Genomic DNA, 27,787 nt, shown 5'->3' with positions numbered 1-27,787 from the left:
AAGACACTGACGGGGTTCATAGTAAAGTCCATGGTGGTCTAAGACACTGAAGGGGTTCATAGTAAAGTCCCTGGTGGTCTAAAGCACTAAAGGGGTTCATAGTAAAGTCCATGGTGGTCTAAGACACTGACAGGGTTCATAGTAAAGTCCATGGTGGTCTAAGACACTGACGGGGTTCATAGTAAAGTCCATGGTGGTCTAAGACATTGACGGGGTTCATAGTAAAGTCCATGGTGGTCTAAAGCACTGAAGGGGTTCATAGTAAAGTCCCTGGTGGTCTAAAGCACTGAAGGGGTTCATAGTAAAGTCCATGGTGGTCTAAAGCACTGAAGGGGTTCATAGTAAAGTCCCTGGTGGTCTAAGGCACTGAAGAGGTTCATAGTAAAGTCCCTGGTGGTCTAAGACACTGACGGGGTTCATAGTAAAGTCCATGGTGGTCTAAAGCACTGAAGCGGTTCGTAACGAGTTCCAAATGACGATATACAAGTCAATCAGTGGTCATTTAAAGAGGCCTTTACATGGCCCGACGCAAAGTGAAAGAGGGACGAATGATCGTTATTACAATCATTCGCACCCCAATCATTTTTTACATTGCCGGCAGCACATCCATGTTCTTATAGATATCATGGCTCTCCCGTTCTCTGGTTTGGAACTGGTGCTCTGATCGTTATGACTCACCTAATCATTAACCATTGAAACTTATCTATTTCGATTCATCGGCACTCAACATCTGGAATCACCATGGACATACATTTTATTTATAAAACCTTACTCTTTACATGTGATAAAAAATATAAAAATGTAATAAAATATCCTATATAATAAAAGCGCTGTGTGAGTGCGCTATGTCCGTGTGTGTGTACCCAGTTTTGAACTGGGCATGTGCGGCGGGGAGACCAATCAGCACACGGCGCTCCACAAGCCGCCTGCACTGCCCACACCTGCTACCAGGCCGAGGCCTCCTCCACAGACAGCAGCCCGGGGCCGATGCCATTGTTGTTGGTATTGTTCACAGGAGCCTCCCGAGACGGCCATGAGGCCTCCACCTCCCCAGAAGGCCTCGGTCCTACGGTTCATCTCTGCCATGTCCGCGTCTCTCACAAAGTCCGACCGGGGCCCGGGAGCTCCCGTGGGGGGCCTGCTACCTCCCCCCTGGTAGAAGACGTGATGTGCCCGCTGTGTGTGCCGCTGTCTGCCGCCGCCACAGGGGATTCTGGGTGCCGCTGCCTCAGCACACCTCACTCAGGCCCCTCAAATGCTCCGGCTTCCTGCGCCTCTGCGGATGGATGGCGCCCACAAAACGCCTCGTCTCCCTCCAGCCTGCCTCCCTCACCCCACTCTCCCCAGCGCTGCACCCTGCCTTAGGCCAGGGCTCTGCTGCTGCCAGGGGCACCCCGCACCCCTGCTGTCACTACTCCCTCCATTACCTGCAGCAGGTGCTGCCCCCAGTCACCTCCAGCTTAGAGGAAGCACATGGCTCTGCAGGCTGAGGCGGCTGATACCAGGACCTCACCGATCAGATACTGATGACCTATCCAGGGGGTAGGTTATCATTATTAAAATCTCAGAAAACCTTTTAAAGATGTCACTTGGAGTCGAGTTCCCTGCGGTTCTGCCCCGAGAACATGGGGCGGATGTATTATTACTGCCCTACAGTAAAAATAAACTAGAACGGTATAATCTGCGCCAAACTGACCACAATGGTGCACAGCGTGTGATAAGTTTCTATCTACATATGTTGGACACTATAATAAATTTGGTGCACGACATGTATGGCAGTTTTTTAGGAGCATTTTGCTTAGTAAATCGCACCCAGCGTCTCCATTGCTGTGCTGCCCCGTGTGCTCTCTATCGCCCTGTATTGGGCAAACGTTTCGCAGGATCCAAAACTAACCATGTCCTGACCCTCAGCATCCTACATAATAATAAAAGCCCTGTGTGCGTGCGTGTCCGTGTGTGCCAATTTTTACACTGTGCATGCGCGGCTACCAATCAGCACATGGCGCTCCACACACCGCCCCGACCAATCGGTAAACGGTGCTCCACAAGCCGCCCGCACCGCCCACACCAGCGCAGACCAATCCTGACATGGCGCTCCACACGCCGGCAAGCACGTCAAAGCGTTGACATTTCTGTTCGTCAGTCACAGCACTGTCAGCCATATAGAGAGGAGCCCCTGTCAGCAGTCTGACCTACCAGTCACTACCAGCAGTCTCAGCACCAGCAGTCAGTGCCAGTCGTACAGCCACAGCCACCAGTCACAGTGCCAGCAATCTCAGCCAGCAGTCAGTGCCACCAGTCAGTGCCAGCAGTCTCAGCCACCAGTCGCAGTAGCACCAGTCAGTGCCAGCCGTCAAACCCATCAGTCAGTACCAGCAGTCTCAGCCACAACCACCAGTCACACGCACCAGTCAGAGCCACAGCCACCGGTCAGTGCCAGCAGTCTCAGCCACCAGTCTCGGCCACTAGCCAAAGCCACCAGTCTCAGCCACCAGTCAGTGCTAGCAGTCTCAGAAACATCCAGCACTCAGTGCCACCAGTCTCAGCCACAGCCAGCAGTCTCAGCCACAAGCCGCAGACAGCAGTCTCAGCCACAGCCACCAGTCAGTGCCAGCAGTCTCAGCCACAGCCACCAGTCAGTGCCAGCAGTCTCATGTTTATGTACTAATGTTCTAGCGCCCGTTATTGTAACGGGCTTAATGTCTAGTAGTTATATAAAAATACAAACTTATACACCAACACCACTGTAAATGCTCAAAAATCTCCGATAAGGACAATGTCACACATGTGGGGTGGGGCAGGATGTCATACACCACATACATCAATGATGGGTCTTGGCGCGGGTGTATGACATCCTGCCTCACCCCACATATGTGACATTTTTATATTTTTAATCACATGTAAAGAGTAAGGTTTTATAAATAAAATCTATGTCCATGGTGATTCCAGATGTTGAGTGCCGATCATTCGAAATGCATCCCTGTTTATGCCGGCCGAGGTACTTCTGACAAACGAGGATTTTTTTACTGCCGCATGAAGGATGCAATCATCTGCAGAAGAAGCATTCTTGTGTGATCGGTAGCACCCTTACATGGGGCAATTATCGTCAGTGTTCGGTCCTAATAATTGGCCCCATCCTCAGCCTGTGTCAATGGGACCAAAGTTTGTAGAATTTGGGGCCTGTGGTTTAGAAAATGGGGCCCTGGGCTGCAAGTAAAGAAGGGCCCTGCACCTGGCCTTTTTTAGACAAGCTTTTTTGTAATTTCAGCAAAACGTTTACCCAGAGGTTCATATTCAAATACCGCTCCATAATGCCCACAAATACTGCCCCTCAATGCTCACAATAAAGCTGCAATTCAGTGACAACATAGTACCACCTAAACAGTGGTCTAAAGCACTAAAAAACAAATCATAGTAAAGCCCCTGGTGATCTAGGGCACTGAAGGGGTTCATAGTAAAGTTGTGAACGTTTACAAGCTCCACTAGAAATGGCTGGTGGGGATACAGTCCCAGGAGAAGTGTGCCCTCGTAAACTGCCCTGGTAATGCTTCCTGTCCACATGCTTTTGCATTTTTCCATTCTATTTAGGAGAGCAGGGTAGCATGAACATTTCACTGGTCCCCTCCCCGGTGATAAAAATGAATAAAAGGGGTCTTTCGGCACTTTTGATTGCACTTTTAATGTGGCCTCTATGCCTGAATCCTCCGGTGGTTCATGGGATTCTTCCACCACTGCAATAAAGGAGAAATCAAGGATAAACTGCAAACAACAAGGTTTAAAAAGATACCAGAATAATCTTCATTTAAGTCAAAATACATTTTTAGATGTATATACAGTACAGACCAAAAGTTTGGACACACCTTCTCATTCAAAGAGTTTTCTTTATTTTCATGACTATGAAAATTGTCGATTCACATTGAAGGCATCAAAACTATGAATTAACACATGTGGAATTATAAACATAAAAAACAAGTGTGAAACAACTGAAAATATGTCATATTCTAGGTTCTTCAAAGTAGCCACCTTTTGCTTTGATTACTGCTTTGCACACTCTTGGCATTCTCTTGATGAGACTCAAGAGGTAGTCCCCTGAAATGGTTTTCACTTCACAGGTGTGCCCTGTCAGGTTTAATAAGTGGGATTTCTTGCCTTATAAATGGGGTTGGGACCATCAGTGGCGTTGAGGAGAAGTCAGGTGGATACACAGCTGATAGTCCTACTGAATAGACTGTTAGAATATGTATTATGGCAAGAAAAAAGCAGCTAAGTAAAGAAAAACGAGTGGCTATCATTACTTTAAGAAATGAAGGTCAGTCAGTCAGCCGAAAAATTGGGAAAACTTTGAAAGTAAGGGCTATTTGACCATGAAGGAGAGTGATGGGGTGCTGCGCCAGATGACCTGGCCTCCACAGTCACTGGATCTGAACCCAATCGAGATGGTTTGGGGTGAGCTGGACCGCAGAGTGAAGGCAAAAGGGCCAACAAGTGCTAAGCATCTCTGGGAACTCCTTCAAGACTGTTGGAAGACCATTTCAGGGGACTACCTCTTGAAGCTCATCAAGAGAATGCCAAGAGTGTGCAAAGCAGTAATCAAAGCAAAAGGTGGCTACTTTGAAGAACCTAGAATATGACATATTTTCAGTTGTTTCACACTTGTTTGTTATGTATATAATTCCACGTGTTAATTCATAGTTTTGATGCCTTCATAGTCATGAAAATAAAGAAAACTCTTTGAATGAGAAGGTGTGTCCAAACTTTTGGTCTGTACTGTATATGCAAAGAGGTATCTGCCAAGGAAGAGATCCATCTCTCCAGAGCCACCTCTTGGAAGTGGCTCCCTATGAGTCAAAATATGACTTCCCAACAAGCCTTGAGATTTGACAAGGGAATATAGCCAAGCCAGATCTTCCCTTGTCAAATCCCAAGGCTTGTTGGAAAGTCAGATCTTGACTCATAGGGAATCCTTTCCAAGAGATAGCTTGCTTTCTTGGGAGTTACCGCTTTGCATATTCATTTCCCATGGAGCATTGCCAATAAATCTCCATACCATGGAATACTTATAGTAAGTGTCTATACAGCACTGGTCTCTTGAAGGAGAGACACCCTGGCGAAGACAGACTGATGTTTGAAAATGTATAAAAGTCCTGGAACGTTCCCTTTAAATGGTAACCTTCTGTCTACCTGCAGATGCCACTAGGGGGAGCTCACAGCATACGGTGTATACATAGAACTCAATAATAGCACAGCATGCAGTGAGCTCCCCCTAGTGGTAGCTGCAGGTAGCAGAGTGTCACCATTTTCTTCTATGTCTACGCTGGGGATTTGTAGCTCTGCAAAAAAACAGAGCTCCGACCGCTATAAAGATATATTAAGAAATGATTAAGCACAGAATTGTTTGATCCCGCCGCTCACCTTCTCGGTATATTACAGAAATAAGAAAGCAATTAGGAAAACAAACTCAGAATAAGTGCTATCTATTGTTCCAGCAGGCAAAACAGTGTCTATGTGGTTCTTATTAGATCACCATGGCCGCTAAGCTGGAGGGATTGATTTAGACGTGGGCTGATATTGATTCCCGAAGCAGGAGTGGGAGTTCGCAGACTATCTCATCCTGAAACGCGTAACTCATATGGCTGTACCTTGTATGTTTGCTGCTGGATAGACATGGCATTTTAATCTGCTGCTTTATATCACCAAATACCGTCATGATAGACTGCACGCCGTCACGAGCTGTGCACAAGGGGGGACGGCAGGATTATGTAGGGGTGAGCACATCGCCCCCGCCGATGGTTTACGCTCACGTATTACAAAAAGAGATGGGATGCAAGTAGCAGCGGAAAAATCCACGCCGAATCCGTAGAAAAAGATGCATGAGTTACAACCGATTTTTATGTGGGTTATCCGTGAATTTCAACCAGTAAAGGCTACATGCACATGACCGTATGTGTTTTGCGGTCCACAAAAAAAAACAAAACGGATGACATCCGTATGCCATCCGTTTCTTTTTGCGGATCCATTGTAAGAATGCCTAAAACGGACTAGAATAGGACATGTTCTATTTTTTTTTGCATGGCTACGGAACGGACATACTGATTCAGACAGCACACAGTGTGCTGTCCGCATTTTTTGCAGACCTATTGAAATGAATGGGTCGGATTCCTATCCACAAAAAAAAAACGGAACGGACATGGAAACAAACAACGTTCGTGTGCATGTAGCCAAAATGTCAGAAAAATCTCACCTTCTTTGCTGCTACTGTAAGGGTTGCATGTGAAGTTTTTGATGTGGACATTGTTTTTACAGTTGAATTACTTCTGTTTGTCATGGAAGAAAACCACGTGCGTTTTTTTTCTGATGCGGTTTTAACCACTCACGACCTAAATCTGCAATGGAAAATCTGCAGTGTACAGTATATGCCCTGTGTGAATGTATCCTAAAAGGAACGTATCATCAGGACTTGGTTCCTTAATCCTAAGGTATAGTTACAAGGTGGACTACAGGGCACAATTGCATCCCCTAAATGACCCCCAAAGGGTTAGAAAAAAATGACCTTAGAAGAAGACCTCTTGAAGTCAGTGCTTCAGTGAGGAGCGTTTCATGGGACCAGTCATGATTTAGAGAGGAGAGGCTTATGTGAAGAGCTATTTTTTAACAGTTTTGGACAGGGTACTGGTTCTCCTTGAAGAGATCTAGCTGATGCAGGAGTCAGGCAGTGCTCCATGGGAAAAAAATATGCAAAGCAGCTCAAATTAGTCTCATGAGTGCCACCTATAGGTAGCTACCTTGTAAGTCAATGACCAACCCATAGTAGTGTACTGTGTATTGAAGGGGCTATCTCATGAAAGCTGATTAGCCCGTATAGAAATGATAGAGGAGGTCTCCTGCTTGAGACCCCACATCTATTAGACACTGGCTCTTATGGACCCAGCTTGGCTTTCTGTTACATGGTCAGCCTTTCATGTGACTGGACAGCATTTTTGGATAAATGTATGGACAGACCTAGCGTCACCCAGCGATAACAGCCGACAAGCATGGCAATAGGAAAGATAGGACTAGTGGAGAGGGCCATGGGAACCTTCTCCTCCACGAGCCTAAAGGGCCACATTGACTGAGTACAGTACACCCTCTCCTAATACATCAGTACCTAAAGTCATAACTACAGTGGAGACTGACATGCCGGCAGAACTGTAGGAGAAAAGTATTGTGGCCATTCATGATCTGTTAGAAGACCACCTCTATGCACTGTAATCACGGCCACTAGAAAGGGCTACATTTGGGGTGTAATGGGAGAAGAGGGCGGAGGGCTCCCCTCTAGCCATATTTTACTGCATGATATTTTTATAGGATGTGTATCATCAGTAAAGACCCACTTATGTCGAGGACCAGAGGATCCTTCGTGTAGGATAGCGATGATCGACAACATCCACATGACAACTTGGTCTTGCCGTTGCAGCAAAATCTCCTCAGTAGCCAAATTACAAGAGAAAACAGATTGCGCTCATCCACATCTACAATGCCAGGGGGCTCCAGTGTCGTGCAGAAATTTGGATTCGTAACTTTTGTTTACCACCGTCGGCTAGACATGAGTCACCATGCTAAACACAGACTGGGGCGGTGAGACGCCGTTGGAGGGACATGGGACCTGTTTGAGGAACAACACCCCCTGCAAAAAAAAATTGCAGATGTTCACAGAACATCATGGGGAGGGGGGTTCAAACTTTTGTAAAGATGATGACATGTAGGAATGAAGACTTAGGTGCAATCAGCTCGAATAGAGAACATCTGTGGACATCTCACTTTACCGGCTTTGGGGAATCTAAAAAATCCCTAATTAATCAGTTCCTCTCCAGTCTGCGATAAGCTTCTCATGCAGATACTGCTAAGCGCCCCCTCCCATCGGTGCTCCCCATTCATTTCATATACAAATCCATGCTGAATGTCTTCAATCACAATAGGCCTCGGAGTGCAATCTAGAGACGCTCCGCGTCTTTTTTTTGTCGTCCAGATGGATTCTGCTTTGTATATGGATCGTAATATTTTATGCTATAACCTGGTCATATTAATTCCTGCATGGTGGTCATGACCAACATGTGTCCAGAGGTTTGAAATATGTCTTTCTTGGGAGGTCCTCCTCTTCCTGGAGATCTAGACCTACTAAAACCCAGCACAGAACAAGCTTGAGGAGTTATGTCCTTCAGCTTTCCATGGACTAACTTGCTGCTGAACTTGTGTTTGGTAAGTGGGGCATCAGTACAAAGCATGAAGAATTGAGACTACCTTAGACTCCCAATAGACAATGTTGGAGTCATCAAGCATAGCTAGGTCTAAATGGAAAGCCAGAGTTGTAGGAGGTAGCGTGGTTGTCACATGTTATAAAGAGGGAGGTTTTCTGTTTAGTACCTTCAGCATTGTAGACACCGTTTGGTCTAGGTATAGTACTTATGGTAAGAACATGGACTACATTGCTTCCAACTATGACTCTCCCCTCTGTGAGCCCTCTCAGCCAATCAGCTGTGCCGATAGGGTTCACATGTCACACTCCCCTGACCCTCTAGATACAGGAAGTATCCGGTTAAGGAACTGAGGAGGAGCTCGCTTCTTTAATGCCTAGTTTGGCAGTTTGGGCATTGGTTAGCGGTTGCAGCCGCCCAAGGTATGAGCTCCTTTGATCCTTGTGAAGATAATTAAATCTTAAAAAGTGTAAACTTCTGAGTTAACGGGGGTGGGGGAGGGGGGGGATGTTCAAGACCCTCATTTGTCATCCAGATTGGTAAGCAACTACAAAGAACGTTTCCAATTCTGTCTGGAGGACCCAACAGCCAACTGATTTCAATGCGTATTGTGTAATGCTTTGTTTCTCCTGCGGTGGTGCTGCAGAGTAACTGAACAGTGGGTTCCTCCATAGATTATAGACGATCGCTGTGATCAGATATTCGTTGAAGGACCCTCCTAACAAAAAAGTATTGTCCAAAGTGGACCAACCCTTTCGTGAAAGGCTTTCCATGGCTAAAGAATATTGGAATAGCTCCGAAATGTAAGACTGCGTAATTCATTGGGTTAGAATGTAATTACGAAATCCGATTAACTGAATAAAAGCAATATTCTACACACAATAAACCAGAGCAGTCAGAATACGTTCCAGATCCCGTGAAGCTTTTCATTGCATCTTAGAGTTTCACATTCTCCCTATCTTCCTCTGATGATAGACCGAGCCTCAGCCACCCAGACATAATGCACAGTAGTCAGGTTCCTAAACATGTCATTACAAGTCAATCATGGCTCTTGCAATCATCCGTCTCCCCGCCGCACACCGAGCTTCATTTCTGGGCTTCTTCATTAACGATGGGTGGCTCGCCATAGTAGCTAGTCATTAAAACAAGGGCTTGCTCTGTTGAACACTCGGGCAAATCTAATTCTGTTAAATGAGAAGCTTGTTTTGTGTCTCGGTTTCAGTAGACAAAGAACCGGTAGGTTCATCTTAGCCGCAAGTCTTATTATTATTTTAACCCTTGTCTGGTAGTCGGTCAGTGCTAAGGTAATTACTGGCAAAACCCTCTATTAATTAAACTGCCGAGCTAAACGTGTATCGTTACCTGGTAATTATCCGTCACTCAAAAGTGACAACCGTTGCCCGTTTGACTCCACCATGGACAAGAACATCAATCCACATAAACACATAGTTTACATTCATATATGGTGATGTATGGAAATTAATATTGCTCCTCAAAGAAAGCTTTTTAGAGACTGGAACGGGCTTTATCGGAGAACGCTTTGGATCTAACACCCACACACCAAGAATTTTTTAATGGGTTTGCCCTTTACACTGTTTCTCAAAAGAGGTGATTTTCGGTTATTGTTTCATTTAAGATTACAAACATAAGCAATCTCTGCAAAAGGCAAGGTCTACGACAAAGACGAAAAAATTAAGTAAAAAGGAAAAGAGTTGAAGGATATCTATGGCTCCAGGCAACTTTAAGTCATCATATCCCTCAAAACAAGGCAAGATAAGTTATTTATGAGCCCAGTAGGTAGAAAATGTTTACATGGTCGCATGGGTCTCCAAGACGTAAATTTTTTTTCATCTCTTTAACCTGATGTACACAATGTATTTCATAATTCAAAGCTGGGCTTCTCCATTAAGCAATTTTTGAGTTGAAAAAGTTGACAGTAAAGGCAACGGAGCTCATGAAGAGCAGGACTAGAGCCCACGGGTCTTCCATTTAAAAGCCCAATGACCTTGGCTCTGTACTGGTGGTTGTTAGGCAACTGCTGGTAATAAGTCCTGAGGCCACCAGGATATTGTCATGCATTAAACGAGGCATGGACTTGCGGGCAGGGATGTAATATTACCACTTTACAAAGTGTTGGTGCGGCCTCATCTGGAATATGCAGTTCGGTTCTGGGCACCAGTCCATAGAAAGGACGCTCTGCAGCTGGAAAAAGTACAGAGGAGAGCGACTAAACTGATAGGGGGAACGGAAGGTCTTAGTTATGAAGAAAGATTAAAAGAATTGAATTTATTTAGTCTTGAGAAGAGACGTCTAAGGGGGGACATAATTAACCTATACAAATATATAAAAGGGCCATACGAAAAATACAGTGAAAAGCTGTTCCATGTAAAATTCGCTCAAAAGACAAGGGGGCGCTGCCTCCGACTGGAAAATAAAAAGTTCAGTCTCCGGAAGCGTCAAAGTTTCTTTACTGTAAGAACTGTGAAGCTGTGGAATAAACTTTCTCAGGACATGGTCAAAGCAGGAACAGTAGACAGTTTCAAAAAAGGTTTAGACGAATTCTTAAAAGTAGAAAACATTAATGCTTATGAAAACGTGTAGAAATCTGAGTCTCAATTCCTTTTGGGATTCGCATTCCCACCTATCCCTTGGTTGAACTTGATGGACGTATGTCTTTTTTCAAATGTATTAACTATGTAACCTCATTGACAAAAAGTACTCGATGAAGTCATCAGATGGTGTGACAATCACTGACCCTGCAATGCCTTAGTATGTTCTACTGGAAGGCATCCTGAACTTGACTTTACTCATTAGGTCTCCTGTGCTTCCTCGTAATCACAATGGCAAGTTATTTATGGGGCTTCGTCGTAATGACAATGGTGTTTTCTTCAATCCTTCTTGTCCTTCTGGTTGTCAGCTTCTTGTTCCCACTCTTGTAATGACTACATCTCAAGTAGTCCCTTGGCTCTTCTGGTTACCAATGTTTATGGCCCCAAGTACATTCCTTGACCACACTTCCATTGCCTCCATACCTTCTGGTTTCAAGACTACTTCTGTTTGGCAAATATCCTAGGACAGACCTTTTTTGTCGGGCTTACACCAAGTTGTTTGTTACTCTTTTTCCCTCCCAACTCCTTTAGACTTGGGACCCCATCACTCACCAATCTGATTTCACATAGAGCAGAATTTTGAAATTCTGGGTCAAATCTTACTTGATATTTTTGTATCGCAGTAATGTGGTCATAGGTTAAAAAGGTTGTTCCATGAAAAATATTCTACAGCTTTCAAACCAGCACCTGGATCTGAATACTTTTGTAACTGCATGTAATTAAAAAAATTGCATTGCCACTGAGTTATTCAATAAAATGTATCAGTATAGTGCCACCTGCTGTTTGTTCTTCTTATTTATTTGTCCTGCTCACTGAGAAGGCCGCACATGCTCAGTTTCATCCTTCAGCTGCCTCCTGAGCTGCGATAGGGAGAGCATGGACACGCCCCCTGAGCTGTGATAGGGAGAGCATGGACACGCCCCCTGAGCTGCAACAGAAAAGCCATGCCTCCTGAGATGTCAGCTTTATATAGATCTAGCAGAGCACTGAATGAGGAGATCTCTGGATCCATGTGAGGTACAGGGCTGGTTCTAGCTTTGTTAGAAAGAAATTGTCATGTACTATATCATGTCCGATTCACATTTTTTACATTAGTCATGGGATAACCTCTTTAAAGACCCCATCCATACACGATAGATATTTTTTCAGTTGAACTTGCCATTTTCGGCTGGCCCAGCCAGCAATCTAAAGTCGTGGGGAGTTTCTGATGCTTTCCTGACAAACTGAAGATTAATTTCAATGTTCAATCTTTTTGTTAGTGTTGAGCGAAGTGAAGCATTCAAAGCAGAATTCGGTCCGAAGTTTAGGAAAACGTTGATTAGCAACTATTCCGAATCCTTGCTTGCAATACCATATCTTACCAGATGGAGTGCTCTACCTGTACAAATCACTCACTTAGTTATGTGTATTAGTATTTTTCTAAAGCACCACCTAGTGGTGGGAAAATTCAATGCACAATTTTAGATTATCAGCAGGTGAGGGAGGTGTGTGGGGGGGGGGCACATTTGGAGTTTTGTAGCTAGCCCCCTCCTCTCTTTATATGATCCAGCGTATGATGAGAAGTAACCATGCTCCCTTGTAGCTAGTGTAGAGAATCTTTCAGTTTCTGGCCATGTGTCATTTTTGTAGAGAATTTTTAAGAAAACAGCCACAAAAACGTTAGCTGCATATTCCTCCAGGCGGACCGCCAACCAATATATTTCCTGGTATTTATGCCTTACTGCCTGAATCTATTGCATTGTCGATAAAAGCTGTTTCGCTAAAACCAACAGCAGTTACATCCCGTGAAAACACAAGATTACAGAGCGCCCGGCGCCCCTCCCTCCCCCCCCCCCCCCCCCGGCGCCTAAATCTCCAAGCACATTTCAATTTATACCGTTCTCCATCCTTCATCCAAATTACTTTCTTGTCACATTGAAGACAGGTAGAAAGTTACTTTGCAGAATTCCAAGCGATTATTAAAAGTGGGAATCAAATGGGAGAAAAGAGACAAGCTCGAAAATAATAATAATAAAAAAAAACAATAAAAACGAAACAAAAAATCCCCCCCCCCCCCCCCCCAAAAAAAGGTTATCAGGACTCTGAAATGAAAGCGTTATCGCCTCAAAGGAGGAGACGTCGTTAATTAGAAGCGTGGATAAGCAGAGCCGCTGGTGTCGGAGGGTTTAATTGCTGTAGCGCAGCCACGTCTTGTAGATATTTTGTTGTTTATATTGACTCATTTTTCTTCTCTAAGTGAAGCCAAGAAACCGAGAGCAATAAAGTGTGTGACATAAGTATATTAGTCCCAGATATAGGCTATTTGTGGGGTCTGAAAAAAAAGATCAGTGAATGTACAGTACTATTCCCATTGTCTGGACGTCAGGGACCAGCGGGATGCTAAATTAGCTGCAATTGGATGTTACAAGCTCTGGTGTATTTAAAGAGCACTTACCAGCAGGATCTACCCTACTAGACCAGACACACTGACGGGTAGGGTTAATTCTGCTTATATTAAAATCGGTTGTGGCGTTCCTGAGGGAAAAAAAAACAACTTTTATTCTTAATACAAATGATGGCTTCAGTTCATCGAGGGGCCCCTTGGTGCACCTCAGCTTTCCAGTGTTGACCCTGCCCCCGCGGTGCACTGATGCTTTCATTTGCAGTAAGAAGAAAAGTCTTTTTTTGCAGTGGGGGAGCCCACTACTGATTGTCATTTTAATCATGATCAACCCTGCCAGTGTGCCCGTTTTAATGTTTTTAAAAGAGGCCCCAAAGAAAAACGCCCAATGGAGTCCACTCCTGGTTTAGTTCATTCCACTTCAGTCTTCCGTTTAGGGACAAGAGAATATGGGATTTTACTGGTGCAGAGCCGCAATACCACACACAACCTGTGAACTGGGACGGACTGTTTTTGGAAGAAAGCAGCCTTGTGTTTCTAATTCTGGACAACCCCTTTAATACCACCTATGATTTGTGTCCCTCATAGATACTGTGAGTAGCGTTAGGGTTCTCCTTTGTGATTGTTAATGTTCGGGTGACTGTGAACATGTGGAGCTGCGGGATGTGACATACCTGTGACAACTTCCTGTGGCCCTGTATGCTGAAGTCTATAGTAATGGTGGTTATTAAAGGGGGAAAAAGAAATACGAGAAAGGGCTCAGAGTGGGTTATTGGAAGTTGACTTCTGCCTCCCGATCCTGTTTCGAAACACAGGAAATGCCAACTCAGCCAATCACTGGTTGAGGTGGGCCGCGATTGGCTGAATATTTTCTAGTATTTTCTGTGCTTCGAGACAGGACCAATGAAAAGGCCGGCATGGACCTGGTATAAACAGGAGCGGCAGGGAACCGTTGAGGTGAGTATAACTTCTAGAGTTTTAGTTTTAACCAGTTCAGAGCATTTTGGCACTATATTTTCCCCAGTGGACACCCCCTTTAAATGTACTAGGTATAAAAAAAAAATAGGGAGATTGACAGATAGAACTGGCCTGGGTATGAAGGTTGGATGGTGGAGGACGCCATGGTGGTGAAAACCTTGGATCTTGTGGCCTTTCTGCCTTCCCGAGAATCCAGTCTTGCCTGGTATCCTGCAAAACCGAAGCATTACAGAAGAAATTGCAAAGAATTGACCAAAATCAAGATATAGATAGCTGCAACTACCTTTCCCTCTACCATTATCTGGCACCAGCCCTTTACCAAACACACGCCAGATTTCAACAAGAACATGGAGATCAGGCATGGTCATAGTCACTGTTCTTAGTCCATGGCTGGAAGAAGTTTGAAGGTCTCCTTACATGACCATAGAATACTGATTAAGAAATTCCTTGGGACCGGCTTCCTTCTTCGCCTCTTTGGCAACTTTTGGCATGGTTTTTCAACTGAACAATGGGAGACAAATTTAATTACAAAAATACGCAAATAAAATCCCATACTCATCTTTTAAATTGTTTATTTCATATTTTTCAGCCAAAGCACAAAACTGCTGAAAAAAGCTACAAAAGGTTCTTAATTTCTTAAAAGATCTTGTGAACTTTTTGTGAAAACTCCACCACTAACTGCTTTAAAAATGTGAAACGTCCAACTCAGTGACTGTTCATGGTAATCAAAAGCAGTAACTTCCTGCCCGGTTTATAGTGTGGGTATGGCTATCATTTTACAGCATTTTGTTGGCACGAGAAGGTTGCAATTGTTCTAGGGTCTAGTCAGAAAAAAAAGTTCTTATTTATACAGAGACCAAAAACTCCACCAAAGTCATTTGCTTGTAAGAGGAGAAAAAAGTCCTTTGTAAGGTCCTGTGTCTCGAAAGACAAAATAAACACAAGACATGAGCCTGTTAAATGTCCTTGATCTTCGCTGACATATCTGTGATCTCCAGACTACAATGATGAGATCTGCTTAAAGCCAAAAACAGCCATGTTTGTTACATTACACATAACTGAAAGGCAAATCCAGTTACAAGTGATACATCAATAGCAAAAATCTATGCAGGCTATACTGTATTTACTACAGTAGCACTATTATACTACTCCCTATGTTCAAAAATATATACTACTATTATACTGCTCCCTATATACAAGAAAATAACGACTATAATACTGCTCCTATGTACAAGAATATAACTACTATAATACTGCTCCTATGTACAAGAATATAACTACTATAATACTGCTCCTATGTACAAGAATATAACTACTATAATACTGTCTCCTATGTACAAGAATAGAACTACTATAATACTGCTCCTGTGTACAAGAATATAACTACTATAATACTGCTCCTATGTACAAGAATATAACTACTATAATACTGCTCCTATGTACAAGAATATAACTACTATAATACTGCCTCCTATCTACAAGAATATAACTACTATAATACTGCTACTATGTACAAGAATATGACTACTATAATACTGCCTCCTATGTATAAGAATATAACTACTATAGTACTGCCTCCTATGTACAAGAATATAACTACTATAATACTGCCTCCTATGTACAAGAATATAAATACTATAATACTGCCTCCTATGTACAAGAATATAACTACTATAATACTGTCCCCTATGTACAAGAATATAACTACTATAATACTGCCTCCTATCTACAAGAATATAACTGCTATAATACTGCCTCCTATGTATAAGAATATAACTACTATAATATTGCTCCTATGTATAAGAATATAACTACTATAATATTGCTCGTATGTATAAGAATATAACTACTATAATACTGCTCTTATGTACAAGAATATAAATACTATAATACTGCTCCTATGTACAAGAATATAACTACTATAATACTGCCTCCTATGTACAAGAATATAACTACAGTACGATAATACTGCTCCTATGTACAAGAATATAACTACTATAATACTGCTCCTATGTACAAGAATATAACTACTATAATACTGCCTCCTATGTACAAGAATATGACTACTATAATACTGCTCCTATGTACAAGAATATAGCTACTATAATACTGCCTCCTATGTACAAGAATATAACTGCTATAATACTGCTCCTATGTACAAGAATATAACTACTATAATACTGCCTCCTATGTACAAGAATATGACTACTATAATACAGCTCCTATGTACAAGAATATAACTACTATAATACTGCTCCTATGTACAAGAATATAACTACAATAATACTGCTCCTATGTACAAGAATATAACTACTATAATACTGCTCCTATGTACAAGAATATAACTACTATAATACTGCTCCTATGTACAGGAATATAACTACTATAATACTGCTCCTATGTATAAGAATATAACTACTATAATATTGCTCCTATGTATAAGAATATAACTACTATAATACTGCTCCTCTGTACAAGAATATAAATACTATAATACTGCTCCTATGTACAAGAATATAACTGCTATAATACTGCTCCTATGTACAAGAATATAACTACTATAATACTGCTCCTATGTACAAGAATATAACTACTATAATACTGCTCCTATGTACAAGAATATAACTACTATAATACTGCTCCTATGTACAAGAATATAACTACTATAATACTGCCTCCTATGTACAAGAATATAACTACTATAATACTACCTCCTATGTACAAGAATATAACTACTATAATACTGCTTCTATGTATAAGAATATAACTACTATAATATTGCTCCTATGTATAAGAATATAACTACTATAATATTGCTCCTATGTATAAGAATATAACTACTATAATACTGCTCCTATATACAAGAATATAACTACTATAATACTGCTCCTATGTACAAGAATATAACTACTATAATACTGCTCCTATATACAAGAATATAACTACTATAATACTGCTCCTATGTACAAGAATATAACTACTATAATACTGCCTCCTATGTACAAGAATATAACTACTATAATACTGCTCCTATGTACAAGAATATAACTACTATAATACTGCCTCCTATGTACAAGAATATAACTACTATAATACTGCCTCCTATGTACAAGAATATAACTACTATAATACTGCCTCCTATGTACAAGAATATAACTACTATAATACTGCCCCTATGTACAAGAATATAACTACTATAATACTGCTCTTATGTACAAGAATATAAATACTATAATACTGCTCCTATGTACAAGAATATAACTACTATAATACTGCTCCTATGTACAAGAATATAACTACTATAATACTGCCCCTATGTACAAGAATATAACTACTATAATATTGCCTCCTATGTACAAGAATATAACTACTATAATACTGCTCCTATGTACAAGAATATAACTACTATAATACTGCTCCTATGTACAAGAATATAACTAATATAATACTGCTCCTATGTACAAGAATATAACTACTATAATACTGCTCCTATGTACAAGACTATTACTACTATAATACTGCTCCTATGTACAAGAATATAACTACTATAATACTGCTCCTATGTACAAGAATATAACTACAATAATACTGCCCCTATGTACAAGAATATTACTACTATAATACTGCTCCTATGTACAATAATATAACTACTATAATACTGCCTCCTATGTACAAGAATATAACTACTATAATACTGCTCCTATGTACAAGTATATAACTACTATAATACTGCCTCATATGTACAGGGATATAACTACTATAATACTGCCTCCTATGTAGAAGAATATAACTACTATAATACTGCTCCTATGTACAAGAATATAACTACTATAATACTGCTCCTATGTACAAGAATATAACTACTATAATACTGTCTCCTATGTACAAGAATACAACTACTATAATACTGCTCCTATGTACAAGAATATAACTACTATAATACTGCTCCTATGTACAAGAATATGACTACTATAATACTGCTCCTATGTACAAGGATATAACTACTATAATACTGCTCCTATGTACAAGAATATAACTACTATAATACTGCTCCTATGTACAAGAATATAACTACTATAATACTGCCTCCTATGTACAGGAATATAACTACTATAATACTGCTCCTATGTACAAGAATATAACTAGTATAATACTGCTCCTATGTACAAGAATATAACTACTATAATACTGCTCCTATGTACAAGAATATAACTACTATAATACTGCTCCTATGTACAAGAATATAACTACTATAATACTGCCCCCTATGTACAAGAATATAACTACTATAATACTGCTCCTATGTACAAGAATATAATTACTATAATACTGCTCCTATGTACAAGAATATAACTACTATAATACTGCTCCTATGTACAAGAATATAACTACTATAATACTGCCTCCTATGTACAGGAATATAACTACTATAATACTGCCCCTGTGGTGTAGAATGCTATATATTCTATATTTCAGTGTTGGTTTTGGTTATTGTGGGACCAGTAGTTAATTCCTTAACCTTTAGTTTGTACTGATGTTACTGTCTTTAATCTTTGTCAAATTAAAAAGGAAGCGTTCACTTTATCTTCCTGCGAACCCCAATTATAGATAGCGGCTCTAAACAGCATTTGCATGTAGCGGGACGTTCCCCTGGAGACACATTTTATTTAATGTCATTTTCTCGCTGCTCCGGATTCCTCCAGTGAATTACAATACGTTCTCCGCAGTTTAGAGTTTAATATGTCACTTAACAGATTTTTCGGAACGCAGAGAAAGACAACCTCTTCCTAACAAAGCTAGAACCAGCCCTGTACCTCACATGGATCCAAAGATCTCCACAATAATTGCTCCAATTGCTCTACTACATTTATTTCAAGCTGACAGCTTAGGGGACGTGTCCTTTCTCAGGAGCGTGTCCTTTCTGCTGCAGCTGGTGGCAGTTGAAGGATGGAACTGAGCATGTGCTTCCTTCTCAGCGAGCAGGACAGAGAAATTATAAAAAGAGCAAACAGCAGGTGGAGCTATACGGACAGATTTCAGTGAATAACTACATGGCTATACTAAATTTTTTATTACATGCAATTACAAAAGTATTCAGATGCAGGAGCTGGTTTAAAAAATGTCAAATATTTTTTGTGGGACACCCCCTGTAAATCAAAAATTTCCCTCTAAAATAATTTAAAAAGTCTCTTCCATGTGATTGAAATTGGATTCTGTTCATGTCAGACAGCCCCAGTTATACCATATAGGTGCACAGCACGAACGGAACGGAAATGGGTGGGGCTTATGAAAGCCACTCCCAGAAGTGGGAGGTCCTGTACAGGTTAGGGGTGGTCCCAGGGGTGGGGCTTATTTGGGAGACTTTGATGCATTTGGTGATTGCTACATGACAGCATTGACAGAAATCATCAGAATGTCTCAATAGTGCAGCCTCAGGCTTTGGGCCTGTAACATCAACTGCTCATATCTCAGCCTAGAAGTAAGGTATTGAGACACAGTTTTAACATTTGTAAAGTCCAGGTGCAGTGGCAGAGTTTGGGTGGCACCAACGCTACGCTGGGTACCCCAGACACTGCCGAGGTGTCACCACGTGTTGCTGCTCTCTGGAAGGGATGATAAGGCATGGTGCATCCCAATGGGGAAAAAGTCCAAAGAGTCAGGGTCTGCAGTAAACCAGTGGGCTTCTTTACTGGAGGAACTCAAGTGCAAAACAATACAGGCAGTGCACTAAGCTGGCTTCTCCAGTCTCCTCCTTGGCAGAAGAAGGGTTTGATTCTGAGGAAAGGCCTGAGCTAACTGTCCCTCTCTCTTCAGAAGGCTGGTACCCTGGTCAAAGGCTGGTGATCCAGGGTCTGTGGCAGAGTATCCCCTTCTTAGTGTTTTCTTCTGGTCACTCAATAGTCTAGCAGAGTCTCCTCTTCCAAGCACTGTTCCCTAACGGCAGGACACTAGGGGCTCTGACTGCTCTACTTATGTACCTTTTCTAGCTAGACTAGAACCTTCTAGTGGGAGGGGTGGAGCGGAGAAACTCAGCGCAAACAGATACAATGTTACCACTTCCGTATGGCATAGATTTACATTAGAGCTTCAATAATACTCAATGGCAATGATACAGCAGTTTTTCCAGACAAAAACAAGTTTACAGACATAACAAAGCTAAAACCAGACATCCAAAAGGTCAGATTGTCTGGTTTTGGTAGTAAACAAGTCTGCCTTTTTCCCTCCAAAACATGTATTTCTTTTAACCCAATGGCAGATGTGGAAAATTACCAGCTGCTCATTCAAAGTCCCAAAAGTCTCTCATTATTCATTAACCCTTTCCACAGAGCCTCGCAAATACAGTGCAAATGAACAAGAAAAATATAAAATGCAGTTACACAGTATTAAACAATAGAAGTCAGCGCAAGTTAACCCTTTCAAGTGAAATAAAGCAAAGACAATAGGCAAATGTCCAAACGTCAAAGTACCCCTGCTCCAGGGTACTACACAGGCAGGGGACTATTTATACCGGACTGCCATATTGGCTGACATTCACATACCTGACGCCTGTCTGTGAACCACTGCAGCCCGTCTTTTTTTTTTTTTTTTTATTCTTTTTTTTAATGCCTGTCAGTAAATATTCAGGCTCTTGGCAGCCCCCCCGGAGAGCTGGCAAGTATAAATATGCCTCTCGCCTGAACCAGACATATATATATATCCCTTCTTTGTAATAGCTACTGTATGTATGTGGCTTCCCGCCAAGCGCCCGGACCAGTCCGTATCCACAGTGCAGCCGGCACACTGAAACGCAGCCAAACCACTGGGCATCTAATTAGCTCTTTCACACTCCGACAGACTTCGCTCCTTGATAGAGGACATGTCTCAAGCTGAAAAGACTTGAATAATCAGATCATACGGAAAATTCTGTCCGTGCCAAAATAAAGAGGCGGCCGGGCTATGTAAAGTGTCTCCTTTATTAGTGGTGGGAGCGCCCTCCTCACTATAGGGTGGGCACCGGCAACGCTCATCAAGGTCACACAAGAAAAGAGGCAAGATGGGACAAAAATTGTTAATGATTTATTTATTGGGGGGGGGGGGGGGAATCCTTTAGAGTAAGCCTATCATATGTGATACTGGTAAATTAAGCCTATCCTAAGTAAGGGCTCATGCACACTGCCTAAACAGATACGGTTGTGTGCAGGAGCCCTTATACTGTCTACTAAGCTGATGTATCTAAGCTTATCAGGTGGTACTGTCTGACGATTAGCTGGTGTATCTAAGCCTATCATGTGTGATATTTTAAATCAGTGTATCCAAGCCTCCCGTTTGTGAGACTGCTATCCATTTGGCTGGTATATCAAAGACTATCACGTGTGATACTCTGAACCAGTGAATCTAAGACTCCCATGTGTGATACAGGTGCCAATTAGCTGGTGTACTGAAGACTACTGCTGCTGAGCAGGTGTATCTAAGCCCTTGATGTGTGATACTGTCTGCTGAGCTGTGTATGGGATTGGTGGGGATCCCAGAGATCGGACTCCCACCAGTGGAAAAAATGATGTCATATCCAGGTGATATACTATTTAAGGCAGGCATGGCCAAACTGAGGCTCTCCAGCTGTTGCAAAACTACAACTCCCAGCATGCTCAGACTGCCTACAGCTATCAGCCTGCAGCAGGGCATGGTGGGAGTTGTAGTTTTACAGCAGCTGGAGAGCCACAGCTTGGCCATGCCTGATTTAAGGGGTCAGCAACCTCTGGCACTCCAGGTGTTGTGTAACTACATCTCCCATCATACACACTTGCTTGGCTGTTCTCTGAACTCCCACAGAAGTGAAAGGAACATGCTGGGAGTTGTAGTTTCACAACAGCTGGAGTGCCAAAGGTTGCCGATTCCTGTGCTCTTACTTTATAACAGGGAGACTCAACCTGCGGCCCTCCAGCTGTTGTAAAACTATAACTCCCACCATGCCCTGCTGCAGGCTGATAGCTGTAGGCTGTCCGGGCAGGCTGGGAGCTGTAGTTTTGCAACAGCTGGAGAGCTGCTGGTTGGGCATCCCTGCTTTATAAGATGGGAATACCCCTTTAAATGATTGGCATGCTATGCCCCTAGGTCCTGCATTAGGTATAGTACAGTGTATGAGGCCACTGGTTGGGTTGGCTGAGCCCTGACCGATGTATTGTCTGCTCTTCTGTGTACTATACCATTATAACGATGCATTATAACCACTGCGCTTTCTCCCTGTAGCCTGAAGAGCTGACCAACGCCCTGGAGATCAGTAACATCGTCTTCACCAGCATGTTCGCCTTGGAGATGCTCCTGAAGCTCCTCGCTTTTGGAATCTTTGGATACATCAAGAATCCATACAATATCTTTGATGGAATCATCGTGGTCATCAGGTGATTGCTTCTTTTTGCTGCTGGTCATCTCAGGAGCTTCAATGTAAATCCCAACCCCCTCTCCAAGTACATGCCCCTTTAAAGATAACATTTTTAAAAAACAAAAATGGTCAGAATGGCAAAAAATTTAGTTTTCCCTCAGGGATTGCCCACCGTTCCTGTTCCAACACTTCCTAGTCCCTCTTGACACACTGGAAATGATGGCTCAGCCAATCACTGTCCTCAAAGAACATCAGTTTTGCCTAGCATGAACCTATAAGCCAGTTATAGACATAGCAACATAGTATTAAAAGTGCAAACACGTGATGGAGACCATATTGTCCCTCAAAGAACACCTATAAGCAGGATCATCCCTATTAAATCAGGCAAACAGCTGGGTAGGGTCGATCATGCTGATTAAAATGATACCTGTCTTGTGAAAATCGGTTGCAGCGTTACCAAGATAAAAAGACTTTAATTTTTTATGCAAATGAGGGCTTCAGTGCAACGCAGCTTTCTAGTGTTGGCCACGCCCCTTACTGCGCTGATGCCTTAATTTCCATGAAGAATAAAAGTCTTTTTTTCTCAGGAACGCCACAGCCGATTTTCACCAGGCAGGTATCATTTTAATCAGCAGAAGCAACCCCACCAGGGAGCTTGTCTGGTTTAATAGGGTTGAATCTGCTGACGGAGCCCCTTTAAACCCAATATTTGGGCTCCACTGGCATTATTATACTGAATCAAGTTTTCCTAACTTTTTATTATCGTGCTACGTTGACCCCTAAACCCTCTCATTGTCTCTTCTAGGAAAGTCAATACTTTCTGCGTCTAAACTAAATGCTATACATTGATTATTTATTGGAATCCAACTTTCAAATGAAATTGGTTTCCTAAATTGATTACCTTGTTAGGATAATCCAGGCAGTCCCATGTAGGTGGACTTTTCAGAAGCACTGTCACACAGTTGACCATGCATGACCAAGGAGGGCTAGAACACATGGAATATACCTGTGCTGCCAGTGTCTGTGGGACCCAGAAAGGAAATAGCCAAAATTACCTAAAATTAATTTTGCTTTGTAAAAAAAAATTAAAGGAAACAGTTCAGCTTGTTATATAATATATTCTAAAGCTGCCTTTCTTTTCTTAGTTAAAGTAAGTTTTTTCTAAACTTGTCACCTGCAGTACCACTTCTCACCACTTGGCCGATGATGAATATTTTCATAGGCTCTAGTGCAACAGGGCCACCACCAATGAAATCTAAGACCATGTAATTTTAAGAGCTAAATGGCGACATCTAATAATAAATCATTTTATCCATTTTCAGAAATTGTAAAAAGTGTATGATTTAGAGGGTGAGTCTAACATCAGGAAGCCCCCGGATAGTTCTAGATAGATATAAATAGTTGACCTATGGGTACAACTCTCCGCCTTCTTTAGGGCCACCATCTTGAATTTAGTGTAAACATTTCAAACTCACAGGTGGGCGTCATGGTCCTCCAAAGTATGTGTTGTATCATTGGGTACTATAGAAAAGCACATTCCCGCTCTTAGCTCTAGGGGCTTGCTATGCTCAGTCATCGTTTTCTTTTTGTATGTAGCGGAATGATACGTGTAAGACGTGACCAGTTTAGAAGCTTCTGCTGTTGCCTCATCTCATGCCGCCCACCATATCCTCTCTTCCCGTAGTGTTAAGTTGTGACTACTGAGTTGCCTGTAGGTTTCTGTGATGGAGACACTTACCGCTATACTGCTTTCCCATCATTCAGTGTTTGGGAGATCATCGGACAGTCAGACGGGGGTCTGTCTGTGCTCAGAACATTCCGGCTGCTTCGCGTGTTGAAGCTGGTCCGCTTCATGCCAGCTCTGCGCCGCCAACTGGTGGTCCTGATGAAGACCATGGACAATGTGGCTACGTTCTGCATGCTTCTCATGCTCTTCATCTTTATCTTCAGGTACTGGATCATTTCTGCTACATCAGTGCCATCCCTGCTTCTATAATATAACTTACGATCATCCATATCAAGACATAACTCATAGTATTGATGATGTTGACCTAATTCTACAAGTAGGGTCTTCAACCACCCCTTTCCGTCCCCACGAACATCCATCACTTCGGTGATTGACTAATATTGCTGTGTTCTTTGCTCCTTGTAGCATTCTTGGCATGCATCTCTTTGGCTGTAAGTTTACTCTGAGGACAGACAATGGAGACACCATTACCGACCGGAAGAACTTTGATTCCCTTCTCTGGGCCATTGTGACAGTTTTCCAGGTAAGAATATTCCTATGACCTCTTCCATAAATGTTCTCACATCTATCCACACGTATTAGAAAAATCTGATTAATAGGGCAGTAGAAGGCACCTGAGACAGATTAGTTGCTATGGCCATGCTTCCTGACAACTCATGTAAAATGCTGTTTGCCATCCCTAGCTACCAGGAAACACATCTGGGTTCTGGGTTGACAACTTGGTGACAAAAGAGAAGGAGAAAAGAATTTGGGCTGCAGTCATGCAATGTCCCATCTTAGCCGGCAGAAGTAATCAGATTTTTCTCAAATAAATGATATGCTTACAATTTACATCCATTCACCTGACAAAGCACCAAGGACTTGTCCATTTTTGAAAGCCAAGTACCGGGCTCTCTAAAATGGACATAAAATAATTATCCTTCACTAATATTTTAAGACATTGAAGGGTCTTAAAGGGGTTGCCTGTAGTAAAGAACCCCTTTCCGAATGGTAGTAATAGGAGAGATTCATCAAAACAGCAAAGGTCATGTGTTCACATCACATACATTGTGATGTAGATATAGCAGGTACTAAACATACCTATGAGGTCATATTATAGTAACAAAGGCCAAAAGGGTGTCCTTTTTGTCCTCCATCTGGCTGGTATACATTACTATACCCAAAAGTATGGAACAGATGAGTAGACTCTCAATTCCATACAACAGTATATATTTTTGTACAGTGGGACCCTAGGGGTGACAGATCCCTCTCTATGGCACCTGTGAGAGACATCCTTTAACATATACTGCAAGTCTAGGCCTATAGGTTATATGGGGGCCATAAATGAGATGTGAAAAGAGCCTTACTTTGGAGGACCACTGGTATCCATGAATTACATGAGGGCCCATTGATTTCAGTAGGCATTGTGTAATGCCCAAATGATAACACTGATGGCCCCTGAAGTAGGACACCATAATCGAGACCATGTGTTGGAAGTAATCTATCATGACAACTTCCCATAGAGTATCTACCAAACCACGTAGATGCTATGGGGCCCTAGAGAGATGGACCCCCAGATCCAAGAGCCTACAGGCATGGGTGTTGGTAATGACCCCATGAATCATGAAATGGGCCTAAAAAAGAACAAAGTCCTCCTAGTTAGAGGACTTGTGTTAACCAGCATCAGAAGGGGCCCCTACACATGCCATCTATGCTATGGGGTCTATTAACATTTTGAACAACAGGATGCAAAAGAGTTCATGATCTTGAAAGATGAAGAAATATCCAAATATGACATGTGACCATGATACATTCCGAAATTATCTGATGGGTCATTCCGAAACATAATCATTGGGTTCACGTCCAAGATCACTAATCCCAGAATTAATATTTATTTGTTGATTTGTCTTGGCCACGAAGTAAAGGAATACTTGGAGGCTCCTAGAAGAGAACCATGAAGAATTCCTGCATTCGTCTGAATCTTTTTTTGAAGAGGATTTAGAACAATCTGTTGTTAGAACTGAGTCCATATTTCCACAGTGGGCGCTCAAAGCCTAATTAACTTCTTCATTAAAAAATGGCTTTGATGCTTTCCAAGTGGAGGCAGAAAGTCTGATCCTGACACCAACACATCAAATGTAAGAAACTCACCGATAACAAACGAAAGAGGAAATTGGATTCTCCTTTATGCTATCAGATCACAATGTATCAGAACCAGTTATTACTGTCAGGTAATGCTAATTGGCTCTGCTGATATCTGGGCACTTGGGCAGAAATAAGCCAATATTTCCAGTTATTTTTTATTGATGCAAGTCATTAACATTATTATACTTACAATATTTTAAAGCATTTACTCACTGTAAAAATATAATTGCTATAATACTGCTCCTATGTACAAGAATATAATTACTATACTACTGCCTCCTATATACAAGAATATAACTACTATAATACTGCTCCTATGTATAAGAATATAACTACTATAATACTGCTCCTATGTACATGAATATAACTACTATAATACTGCTCCTATGTACAAGAATATAATTACTATAATACTGCTCCTATGTACAAGAATATAACTACTATAATACTGCTCCTATGTACAAGAATATAACTACTATAATACTGCTCCTATGTACAAGAATATAACTACTATAATACTGCTCCTATGTACAAGAATATAACTACTATAATACTGCCCTATGTACAAGAATATAACTACTATAATACTGCCTCCTATGTACAAGAATATAACTACTATAATACTGCTCCTATGTACAAGAATATAACTACTATAATACTGCCTCCTATGTACAGGAATATAACTACTATAATACTGCTCCTATGTACAAGAATATAACTACTATAATACTGCTCCTATGTACAAGAATATAACTAATATAATACTGCCTCCTATGTATAAGAATATAACTACTATAATACTGCCTCCTATGTACAAGAATATAACTACTATAATACTGCTCCTATATACAAGAATATAGCTACTATAATACTGCTCCTATGTACAAGAATATAACTGCTATAATACTGCTCCTATGTACAAGAATATAACTACTATAATACTGCCTCCTATGTACAAGAATATATATCTACTATAATACTGCTCCTATGTACAAGAATATAACTACTATAATACTTCTCCTATGTACAAGAATATATATATCTACTATAATACTGCTCCTATGTATAAGAATATAACTACTATAATACTGCTTCTATGTACAAGAATATAACTACTATAATACTGCTCCTATGTACAAGAATATAACTACTATAATACTGCTCCTATGTACAAGAATATAACTACTATAATACTGCTCCTATGTACAAGAATATGACTGCTATAATACTGCTCCTATGTACAAGAATATAACTACTATAATACTGCCCCCTATGTACAAGAATATAACTACTATAATACTGCTCCTATGTACAAGAATATAACTACTATAATACTGCCCCCTATGTACAAGAATATAA

The 27,787-nt window shown here is 41.5% G+C and overlaps 1 protein-coding gene across 3 annotated transcripts in view; it reads left to right on the top strand.

The window, feature by feature from the left end:
* The window catches only part of CACNA1H (calcium voltage-gated channel subunit alpha1 H), a 382,070-nt gene that overhangs the window by 275,959 nt on the left and 78,324 nt on the right, over nucleotides 1-27,787 (top strand). For 2 of the 3 annotated variants that reach the window (XM_040439277.1, XM_040439276.1), the window contains exons 11-13: nucleotides 22,425-22,576; nucleotides 24,322-24,507; nucleotides 24,710-24,827. In XM_040439277.1, the coding sequence (XP_040295211.1) occupies nucleotides 22,425-22,576; nucleotides 24,322-24,507; nucleotides 24,710-24,827 (456 nt within the window). The remainder of the gene's footprint in view (nucleotides 1-22,424; nucleotides 22,577-24,321; nucleotides 24,508-24,709; nucleotides 24,828-27,787) is intronic. The other variant, XM_040439279.1, reaches the window with a different exon arrangement.

Source organism: Bufo bufo, chromosome 7 (genome assembly GCF_905171765.1).
Source record: "Bufo bufo chromosome 7, aBufBuf1.1, whole genome shotgun sequence".
NCBI lineage: Eukaryota > Metazoa > Chordata > Amphibia > Anura > Bufonidae > Bufo > Bufo bufo.
The sequence above is the reverse complement of the archived record's forward strand: the minus strand, read 5'-3'. Positions and strand labels throughout refer to the sequence as shown.